We start from the raw sequence: 12,048 nt of genomic DNA, 5'->3' as shown, positions 1-12,048 counted from the left end.
TACAAGTTAGTAAAATGAGGATTTGACATGACAGACACATAAGCCTTAAAGTACAAGACACAACTTTAAAAGAGCTTACCAAATTGGTTTTTAAGGTTATTTTTGGGGTCTTTTTCATTTTATTAGAGTTGATAGGTATCAACGGTGTACTTCATTACTGTTTAATCTTTCATCTTATTTTGCATTAATTGTGGCACATTACCCTTGTTTTTATGTTTGTTCTATGTCTATTTGGAAGGTGTAAGTTACTATTATTATGGGTTCATTTCCATCTTATTATGCATTAATTAAGTCTATTCATGGAAAGGTGCATCTAATTCCCTACTACATATGTGTACACACACACATGTATCATGTTATTGTTATTTTTATTATAACAACATTTTTACAACTGCTTACACACGTCAACTGTGTCTCCTTTGTTCCAAACTCTACACACAATTCCCCAAATCTCCTTCAAAATGAAACACCACATTCATAAACATCTCAAAACGAAGCGTTTGCATCAAAACTTTTATCATAATAGTACATTTTTGGATATGCCATGTGTACACTGTTGTTCTAAATATAAAGCTCTTTCATAGGTCTTTCATAGACTCAGTACATCTACATTTGTATACAATGTTCTACAGTGAAAGTACAGTGTAAACACCAGAAAATACATATTTTGCCTATCATTACTGTTGTGACATTGAGACAGTGTTGTATACAGTAGCATACAAGAGTACAAAACTACAAACATGTAAGCCAAAGAGATCCGTTTTAGAATAAAGAACACATTTGTGTGTAGCGCATTTTGGGTAGATTTTTTTGCGTCAGCAAAAAACTGTAATATAATTGGTTGCTCACGCTCACCCTCCTGACGATATATATATTCATTCACATGAGTCCCAGTTAGTGTGATAGAAGAGCAACACAGCCTACCGGGTTAGTTAGAGGGGTGGTAAACCCCCCTACCTTCCAAAGGATCAATGGAGTCTCTATCAGTTTAGAGGTCATCACATAAATTGCAGTGAAGTAAAAAGTACAACATTGGGGTGGGGTAGTATTGTAAAGCAGCACAAAATGGAAGTAAAAGAACAAAACACAGTATAAGTACTGTTTTTTGCCACATGTTTATATGTCTGTCCATACTTTTTGCCATTTATTTCCAAACCAGTCATCCATATTCCTACAGTTGAAGTCTGTCTGTATGAGTGTGTGTTTGCAGGTCGTGAGTATATGGACAGAAGCGACATAAATACACGTGTGACTGACAGCTGTATCGTAATACTTCATCAGTTTTGACACGTTACCATGGCCGCGGTCAAGCTTTTCTCACTTTTCTCACCATTGGACTAAACGTGCATGAACACTCCATTTCTTAGGCAATTAAAGTCTCACTTCATTATCAACCAGTCTCAGTGTGTGTGTGTGTGTGTGTGTGTGTGTGTGTGTGTGTGTGTGTGTGTGTGTGTGTGTGTGTGTGTGTGTGTGTGTGTGTGTGTGTGTGTGTGTGCGCACCTCACGTTTAGAGTTAAAACTGAAGTGAAATCACATTACTTAGTCACGTTACTACAGGAGCATGAGGCCAAACCAGACTCCACTTACACAACCAAAACAAAAGAAATCCCAGAATCCTGTTTAGAAAGGAATCCCAACACACACACACACACACACACAGACACACACACAAACACACACACATTTCTACAACACATAGCTCCATTGGCTGCTGCTGATGAATGGACAAGTTGTTGACCAATCAGAAGCATGTGACCGGTGAATATGTAGGCTGCTCAGCATCAGCTGGCCGCATTCAGACTGTCACTGCATCACACACACACACACACACACACACTTAAACACTCTAACACACACTGTAAGGGACAGCTGCTTACATAAACACACACAGTCAGCTTTATATTCATCATCACCAGTCGTCTGACATCCGTCCATCATGCATAGCAAAGAACAAATCAGGTAAGAAAACACCTTTAATACATTTTACTGCATATGCTGTATGTTTTATTGTTTTTTCTCAACATACCAGACCACTGTTTACTAAACTTGTTGACTTGGGACCTCTCGTCATTGCATGTATTTATTATGACCAGTTTCTTTTTTTGAAAGCCTGAAGTAGGTACATGGTCATGAATACTAGCCTACTACAATACCCATGAGCCTACAGGGTGTCGTTGCCATAGGAAGAAGCCATTCAGAGCGTAAATTGGAGTAATATAGTATACAAAATGCTTTGCAGGTGCATGATTCTTGCCAAAAATGCACATTGGGAGGCATAGTTTTCCCTGTAATGTTTTACACAGTACACAACCTTCCTGTACTGTACTTTAGCCTTTTTATTAAAGACCCAGATATTTGGCTGAAGCTTAGAATGTAACGAGCAGATATGAGAGTGGTGTTAAACTTCTAATCAGAAAGCAAATAATATCAAATTTTCAGTCAAAACTGTGACGTTTGATCAGTTTGTTTGTGACTGTCATAATACTTCATAGCTTGACCATTATTGCGGTCAATTTTGACATGTCAACATGGTCAATGTCAGGGTAAACTTTATTATCCACAAGTAGGGAATTCACATGGTCACTATTACACGCTCCAGTGTCCACATAACCTATTGCATAACATTAAAAACACACGCGAAACAGTAAAAGAAAGACAAGCAAGGACAAGACAGACAAAACAGTAAGTAAGCACATTGATGAAACATGACAAGCATGTATGAATATATAAAATAGTTGATTGCTGATACAGAATGCATATTGTTGTGTAGTCTAATTGCTGTGGGCACAGAGGACTTGCTGAACCTTGTAGTCCCAGGAGTCTGCCCCTTGACCTGTTGTCTCTTAACCCTCATGTTGTCAAATTGACCCATTTTCCTATATTAATGTTCTTTATAATTACCCAAAATAACATGATTGATTCCACACAACGCTCTTTGGCCAGTAAAAATCTCTACTTTCATTCATTTTGGGGTGTCTTATTCAGTTTTATAGCATTTGAAAAAGTTGTAGTGGTTTCGATAAAGTATTGAGATAAAGTTGACATATTCAAGTCCATCAACATCCGTTCCTTTAATTTGAGTCTAAATAATTCCTAATTTCTGCTTTTCTAACTCAGACATTAGGTATGATTTCCAATTAATGAGGTTTAATGACCATACATTTCAAAAATAACTAAAAACTGAAGTTAAGTGAGTCCAAAGTGTTGAAAAAAGGGACATAAACGTAACAAAAAGTTAAAAACATCGATAAAAAGCAACAACAAAAGTGTTGATTTATAATTTTCCCGGGAAGACAACACAAGGGTTAAGACATTCTGATGAAGACGGTGGGTTGAATGAGTTAGAATTTGTTCTTTCATGCGGCAGACCCTGGACCCTGGAGTCCAGCAGGGCAACAAAATGGGTCAGAGGACCAGGCTCCCACACAAACTCATTGTGTTAACCCTTGTGTTGTCTCCCCATCAAAATCAACACTTTTGTTATCGATGTTTTCAACTTTTTTTGTCCCTTTTTTCAGCACTTTTTTCAATGTCAGTGTCAATTGACACATTTTATTGATATTTTTAACTTTTGATCTCGTTTTTGTCCTTTTTTTCCAACACTTTTGATGCTTTTTTTTTTTACGTTTTCCACACTATGTAACACTAACTTCAGTTTTTGCAGTTATATTTGGAATTTATGGTCAATAAACCTCATTGATAGGAAATTATACCTAATGTTTGAGTTGGAAAAGCAGAAATTAGGAATTATGTAGACTAAAATTAAAGGGATGGATGTTGATGGAATATCACAGACTGGAATATGTCAACTTTTACTCAATACTATTTCAAAACCACTTTAAATGCTATAAAATTGAATAAGACACCCGAAAATGAATGAAAGTAGATATTTGTTCTTGCCAAAGAGCATTGTGTGGAATCAATCATGTTATTTTGGGGAATTATAAAGAACATTGATATAGGAAAACGGGTCAATTTGACTGTTCATTACAAGATTTCCTTTGCATATTGTGAGCTGACTCTGAAAGCAGTTACTCAGAGAACAGTGTAAAAGAAAGCAGTTCTAAAGGTTTAATGAGACACACGAGATTATGTTCATTTTCTAACAATCACTCTATTCACGTTGACGTAGGAGTAGATAGATGAGGAAGGGGCACCAGAGCAAAGCAGGATTGGTTCAAGGCAGATAGATCCATATTAACACATCTTCAGTAACTAATGTTACAGGTTTTTTTATGATAACAATTTTTGATATCAATTAAGTCGATGAAAAAGTCTTGGTTCAGAGTTCAGAGATTCACAACACTCAGAAACTCACATGGCAATGTGACCATTATGTAATATTTGGGCATCTTCCGTTCTATGCTGAGTTTAAGATGAGTAATCAAAAGTATGTGTTCCATTTTAAATGAAGAAAAAAGATTGGTTTTGACATGGAATAACATTAACGTCAATCAACATTATTTAAAAGCTTCAAAGTAGAGGTCTTTGGGGATTCACAAATTCCTCCTAAAATAATTCAATTTGATTTCCTCCTGTCCGCAGTCACGACGAATACCAGAAGACAGCTGACTGGCTGATGGCTCAGACGAAGCACCGCCCCCAGGTGGCAATCATCTGCGGGTCTGGACTGGGCATGCTCGCCGACACCCTCAAATGTCAGGACTCCTTCCCGTATGGTGACATACCGGGCTTCCCTCAGAGCACAGGTACTCTGAATAGAGATTCTTTATTATATATTGAAAGCCCGATTCACAATGAAAAAGGTGACAGAGACACTTAAACAAAGTGTTCTTTAATAATTGAGCTCAGGAGAAGGGTAGTGGAACAAACTTTGACTTGGGATTTGTCTCACAGTATTGAGGCGGGGTTGTCCTGGGAGGGTTTAACCCTCATGTTGTCCTCAAGTCAAATTGACCCGTTTTCCTATATCAGTGTTCTTTTTAACTACCCAAAATAACATGAAGGATTCCACACAACACTCTTTGGCAAATACAAATCTCTACTTTCATTAATCTTAGGATGTCTTATTTAGTTTTATAGCATTTGAAACAACATTGAAGTGGTTTTGAAATAGTATTGAGTAAAAGTTGACATATTCCAGTCTGTGATTATCCATCAACATCCAGTCCTTTAATTTTAGTCCCAATAATTCCTAATTTCTGCTTTTCTAACTCATATATTAGGTATAATTTCCTACAAATGAAGTTTATTGACCATAAATTCCAAAAATAACTGTAACACTAAAGTTAACAAGTTAGTGTTACGTAGTGTTGAAAACAGTGGCAAACATTGAAGAAAAAAAAAAAAAGGACAAAAAGTTTTGATATTTAACTTTGACAAGAAGACAACTCAATGGTTAATGTCTTCCCCTGATCACCTGATGGGGTGCAGGTGGGACCAGTGCCATGTGCCAAGTGGCTGCAGCCTGGAGCACTGCTCCCCTCCCAATCTGAGCCTGTGGACCCGGGCCTGTTTCCCTTGATTTGCCTTGACCATTTCATTAATTACTTACAACATTAAATACTATATATGGTGAGTTGTCTGACAACCTGCCATTAAAGAGCTGTTCACTACATCTTTGTTCACATATATTCTCCAATGAACTACTAAATAGGATGAACTGATGTTATCCCATTAACCTCTTTAGAGACACTTGAAAATACATGCTTTTCTCGCCTACATGTTATACCAAAAAAAAGTGAAACAGCTACCGTGTGCCTTCTGGAATGTGCCTGAGGTCATTGGGAAGCTAACACTCACTGTTTTGTTCCAAATGTCAGTGTAATTCTAGGCCTAACTGACACAGAGCTAAAAAGGTTTGAATGGAGAATTTCCTTCCAAGTAAAGCATCTGTAAAATGACTTATGTCTTATTTCCTTTTGAAAAGTGCAAAGAACAAATCCAAAAAATTGCAAAAAATAAAACTTCTTAAATACAAAAACCCATCTAATTCAATCACACACATACTTGAAATAACTACATACATAAATTCAGAGAAATAACGTCTATAAATTAAGTCTGTTTAAAACAGTCAGTGTTTTCATACATCAACGAAATTAATTTAAAGTTACATGCTGGACAGACTAAGAAATAAATCTAGAGGAGGTCCATTTTTATTTATTTTTGGGTCTTCGTTGAAACAAACAAACTGAGTTTTGTCTCTCTAAATGCAGACTGGCTCCCAGAATTGCTCAAAAAGTTTCATTTCTGAGAACAAAATGAATCTCGGGCAACCGATACAGGGTTCAAATCTGGACTAATCCATACAATGTCCGCCCAGCGTTACAGGTCCATTGGAAAGACAAAGAATAGAAACTACTGTCTGGACATGTTTAGCCTGGCTAAAAACAAAGACTGGAAGCGAGTGGAAACTGCTAGTATAGAGTATAAAGAGAAAAACGTATCCTAGTTTCCATGGCTCCAACGCTGTCTGGTTACAAGTTCACACATAGATTTGGTGTGTTAGTTATTATTTACCTGTCTCTCACGTTAATCCTGACTGTGTGTGTTCTGCAGTTAAAGGTCATGAAGGTCGGCTTGTCTTCGGGGAACTGAAGGGGAAGACATGCGTGTGCATGCAGGGTCGCTTCCACATGTATGAAGGACACTCACTCTGCAAGGTACACACACACACACACACACACACACACACATACAAACACCCACAGCTAATTAAAGCATGAGATTGAACCTTCAATGTGTGTGTGTGTGTGTGTGTGTGTGTGTGTGTGTGTGTGTGTACCCAGCTCCAATCATGCATGAGTTTGGTCACATGCAGCCTTTCCTTCAATGCTGCTATTGTTTTACTCATTTCTCACACACACACACACATACACACACACACACACACACACTTTTTTAGATTTTAGAAGAAATTGATTCAATTAAAAGCTGAGTATTTTAACTTAATCCTACTTTTTAGGCTAATTCTAGTCCACCACAATGCAGAGTCAAGTAGGCTATTGTACATTTTATAGATTTAAGTGCTTTGAGGTTTCAGATTAATAATACAAAATGTAGTGGATTAATTATGATGTGGATAAAAGGGGACTTGTGATCCTGTGGTGAAATTCACAAGCTACCTGCCAAGTCATAGTCTTTTATTTTGAAGTAACTCGAAAGTAACGTAAAAGTAGTGTAAAGCATTACAATTCAGAGACAGTTATATTGGAATATAACTTATTACTCTTCAATGACAGTAACTAGTAATCTATGATGTATTACATTATGGAAGTAACTTGCCCAACGTTAAAAATGCAAAAACTTTCATCAGTGGCCGTAGGTTTAATCACCATTATGTTATTGTTGTAACATACGGTGATCTAACAGAAGTTTATTAAAACTTCAAGATTATTCCTTTAACAGGAAGGTTCTTTTGCATTAGAGACAAAAGATTAACATGTTGGACGTCTTCTTATCAGACAACGTTTCCAGTTCGAGTCTTCAAACTGTTGGGGGTGGAGACTCTGATCGTGACGAATGCTGCCGGCTCATTGGCCGATGGCTTCCAACCTGGTGACATCATGATCATCAAAGACCACGTCAACTTCCCCGGACTGGTCGGTCTGAACCCACTGAGTGGACCCAACGACGAAAAGTAACTTTTTTTATTATTATTAAGATGTTTATAACACTGTTGTCAGTTATGATCATGTCATGTTTCTTTCTTGTTTGGGGCTTTGTTGTTGTTGATTTTGTTGTTTAACATTTGGCGCTTTAAGGTTCGGGCCTCGTTTCCCAGCCATGTCAGGTTGCTACGACAAAGGCCTGCGTTGCCTAGCGAAGGAGATCGCCAAGCAGCTGGGCGTGGCCGGCCTCATGCACGAGGGCGTGTACGCCATGGTGGGGGGGCCGACCTTCGAAACCATCGCTGAGGCCAGACTGTTGCATCGACTGGGGGTGGACGCTGTCGGTACGACACACACACACACACACACACACACACACACACACACACACACAGAATCATCCTAATGATTTTGGATTTACTGGTCCATTAAATCCAATGGGTTCATACTCTCGGGAGTCATTTCTGAATGTATAACTCCCAGAAACGTTATTATGTTGGCAATAAATTCTGGATTTTTCTTCTGTTACCACCTTCTGTCTTATGTGAAATCTAAAAAAAAGTCTCAAAATTATATAAATAATAAAACAACACATCCTTTCATTCGAGAAGCTAGAACATAAAAAAAGTGTTATTTATATGCACAAATAATGGCAAACCAAATTAAAAAAATACTCATGTACTGTTAATGGATTCATTCTTTGTTTCAGCTCTACTCATATTTAATGTTAGCTAATTTCATATATGACAAAGCATCATTTTTGAGTATTCTGTAAAATGTCAAATTTGCCTTTTTTCTTCTGCTTTTTTTTTTTGTGCTGTTCCAATACACTTAAAGGTAATAAACATGTGTATACCAAAACAGTTTTCATTGCAACACTTTTCTGGGAGAAATGGTGCATTTTGGGGAAAAGTTCCAATAATGGGTGCCAATAATTTCGTCCATGATTGTAAGTAATAATTATGTCTAACATATTTATGGTGATGTTGTACTTCATTGGTGCATATTCCAAAACAAAAAATGAAGTTGATCAAATGACTATGCATCAAGTGACACAGTAAACCTGAAGTTTTTGGTGCTCTAGGGAAGTTGCCCAATGGTAATCTATCTCTGTGGAGTCATAATAACAGAATGGAAAATTTGCCTAACCCTCCTTTTAATGTGGGATTTTACTTTCAGTCTGAAAACTAACAAATATTCAATATTTTAATCATAGTGTGGACAGTAACAGCAGTATTATTCATAGTATTATCATAAGTGCCAGCATTACTGTTGTGGCCTGTTTTTGTAAAGTCAAGTCTTGTGTGTTTATAGGTATGAGTACAGCTCCTGAGGTCATCATGGCGACTCACTGCGGTCTGAGAGTGTTCGGCCTCTCTCTGATCACCAACAAGGTATCACTCACTACACCTTCTGGGTCAACTTGGTAGCTGTGTGATTGATTGCTTGATTGACTAATTATTTAATGAATTGCTGGATCATTTAACCGATATTGATCCGTGTGATTGGTCGATCTGTGTCAGGTGGTGAAGAGTTACGAGGATTCGGACAGCGTGAACCACGATGGCGTCTTGGAGGTCGGCCGGCTGCGCTCTCAAACGGTGCAGCAGCTGGTGACCGAGCTGATCAGCCGGATGGAGATCAATAACAACAGCACCACCCCCAATAATATTGTCTGAACCCACACACACACACACACACACACACACACACACACAAACACAGTGATGTGATTATACGTAATTCTTGCATTGACAAAGCTTTTTAGAGCATTCTTGTATTTCATCATACTTAGTTATTTTTTACTTTTGCTAACATAAACACTTAATTTATATCAACATGGTGCCTAATATATCTATCGGGGTACACTTTTGTGCAAGTATTTATGTATGATATTTTATGTTAATCCTACATATTAATATAATGATTACAGCTGTGTCTGGTGGTGCTTTAATATTTAAAAAAATATTCTTCTCTTGTATATTTATTTTGTACAAACATTTACTGACCATGTTAATCTTATTAAAAAATCATGCTGAAAAACCTCCTGCCGCCTGTTTATGGATTATGCCGATCAACCAATCTGCAGCTGAGTGTTGATGTCAGAGCTGATGTGTGTGATTTTGATTTTGTAATCATAAATTATGAAAAGTGGAAAAAGCCGTGAGATGCTGAAATAAAGTGGCATAATGATTTGGGAAGTTACTCTTGAGTATGTGGAGATGCAGCCGGAACAGAAAGGTTTCCTGTCTGAGACAGAGACAGAATGCTCCTTTAGTTTAAATGATTATCTATGTGCAGTTTATACTCAACTCTGATTGGTTAAGAAAATTCAAACAGAACAGAATGTTTTTTTTCAACTTTCTCTGAATGACAGGCAGTTTATTCGTTCAGAGATTACACTTTAACCGATTTCCATTAAACTACACGATCCCAGCAGGAGAGGCAGGTAAGTTAAACATACTAATCAGTACATGTTTGAAGAACAATGTGTTAGCTGTACAGTAGTGTGGCACTGCCAGACCTATTAAGAGCAGGCCTAGACCGTACACTGTGAGGTTATTTCCAGAAACCCAACAGTTCCCACCAAGAGCAAGTACTGGGCAACAGAAGTAAGGAAAAACTTCCTTTAAGAGGCAGAAACCTCGAGCAGAACCATGGCTCAGGGTGGGGGGGGGGGGTCATCTGCCTCGACCAGCTGGGGGTGAGAGAAAGAGACAGACAGAGACACAGAGACAGAGAGACAGACAGAGAGACAGAAAATTGTAGCAGAGGGTGTCGAGCAGCAACATGGAGGCAGCAGGTGACTCCAACCACAGATACAATAGGGGAGAAATAGGAGCGATAGGAGAAGAGAGGAGAGGGGCGATAGAGCACAAGCCTCCGGGAAAGGGAAGAAGTTGAGTTAGTAACATGCATCAATGGGATGAGGTTGCTTACAGATGGAGAGAAGGAGGATGAGAGTGGCGCTCAGTGCATTATGGGACGCCCCCCGGCAGTCTAGACCAAACGTAAAGTTTTATTTTAAAGCAAAGTGTTGGGTAAAGGGTTAGACCGACTCTGCCATCTTTAAGACAATAATTTGAGTGATCAGAGGGAGTTGTAAAGAAAACATTTGTGTCAAGAAAATTGTTTCTCCAGGCTTAGATGTTGACGTTTAAAACTGAAACAAACTGATACAAATGAAAGCTCCACAACAGCTATTAAGGGGACCTTGTGGTATACTTTGCATGTGATGTCACAACTATTACTAAAGGTTAGGGGGAGCTAGCTGGGGATCAATAAAAGTATAAAGTATTTTCTTTGATTCTCAAGACATTCCTGTTTTTCACCGCCCACTCGACAGCGTTGTTGACCTATTCACTCTAGAAAAAGACAGCTGTCCTTACTTTTGCAGGCTTTCATTAATTGTGTGGTGTAGGGTGACGGATTCTCTACAAGATAGATTATATGTGTTTTAAGATACGGTACTTTCTCATTCCAATATGCATCTTGCAGACTACATTTGCACTGTTATGTGTCTATATTGCAAATAAAACTGATTCTGATTCTTGTACATATATTTTTGGTAATAATTTTACATTGCATGTTAAAGTTTTAAATCCCATCAAGTTTGCCTGTTTATTAATTCCTGCTACTATATAACAAATTAATTCCTGCTCATGCAGTTTAGAGTACCAATAAAATTGGTATCATGGTTCTAAAAGTTTTTTAAAGGTCAGGGGAATGTAAAAAGAACATTAGGGGAACGTTAGGGGAACATCAGGGGAATGGTCTCTAAAGGCTGCAAAGTTAGGGGAACGTTATGGGAAAATTCTCTAAAGGTTGCAACGTTAGGGGAACGTTAGGGGAACGTTCTCTAAAGGCTGCAACGTTAGGGGAACGTTCTCTAAAGGTTGCAACTTTAGGGGAACGTTAGGGGAACGTTCTATAAAGGTTGCAACGTTTGCACCACTGCGGTGGTGTGAATTTTTGTAACCTGTTGATCAAGATCAAGAATAAATTGTAACAGTGCTAATCTATTTTTCTTTCCCAAAACAGGTGTGCAGTGTTGAGGACCAGAGTCCCTCACTGCCCCCAATTCTTCAGATTTGATGACCTCTGAACTCTTTATTGTGTCCCTGGGGGTTCTGCTGCTAGTTCTGATTGTTCTGCTGGTTCTCTGCTGGACCCTTAAACACAACAAAAACAGGTAAGAACCAACAGCTGCCTCATACAGATATCAGCAGATTTGCTTAAATCGACATTAATACAAACTGTTATTTTTATTCACACTTAGCTGATTGTGGATTTATATTATGGTCTCAAGTCTGTGTGCTGGAGTTCATTGAATCTGGTTAACATTCTTAAATCCACAACACAGGACCTTTTATTACTGTGTTTATTTTCTTGCTTCTGCCCCAGACAAACCTGACTATAAAGCGAGGACTCTTAGTCTGTCTGTGGTAGTTCACATATCTCGAGAACCTTCCCT

The 12,048-nt window shown here is 38.2% G+C and overlaps 1 protein-coding gene across 1 annotated transcript; it reads left to right on the top strand.

The window, feature by feature from the left end:
- The first annotated feature begins 1,712 nt into the window (after positions 1-1,712).
- Positions 1,713-9,618, top strand: pnp4a (purine nucleoside phosphorylase 4a). The gene is made up of 7 exons (XM_034868292.1): positions 1,713-1,962; positions 4,549-4,712; positions 6,523-6,626; positions 7,428-7,603; positions 7,728-7,918; positions 8,889-8,968; positions 9,098-9,618. Exons 1-7 carry the CDS (start codon positions 1,940-1,942, stop codon positions 9,251-9,253), a joined length of 894 nt encoding a protein of 297 aa, XP_034724183.1. The 5' UTR covers positions 1,713-1,939; the 3' UTR covers positions 9,254-9,618.
- The last annotated feature ends 2,430 nt before the right edge of the window (positions 9,619-12,048 follow it).

The sequence above is a fragment of the Etheostoma cragini genome, chromosome 4 (genome assembly GCF_013103735.1).
Source record: "Etheostoma cragini isolate CJK2018 chromosome 4, CSU_Ecrag_1.0, whole genome shotgun sequence".
NCBI classification, from domain to species: Eukaryota; Metazoa; Chordata; class Actinopteri; order Perciformes; family Percidae; genus Etheostoma; species Etheostoma cragini.
This window is presented reverse-complemented; position numbering and strand designations above follow the sequence as displayed.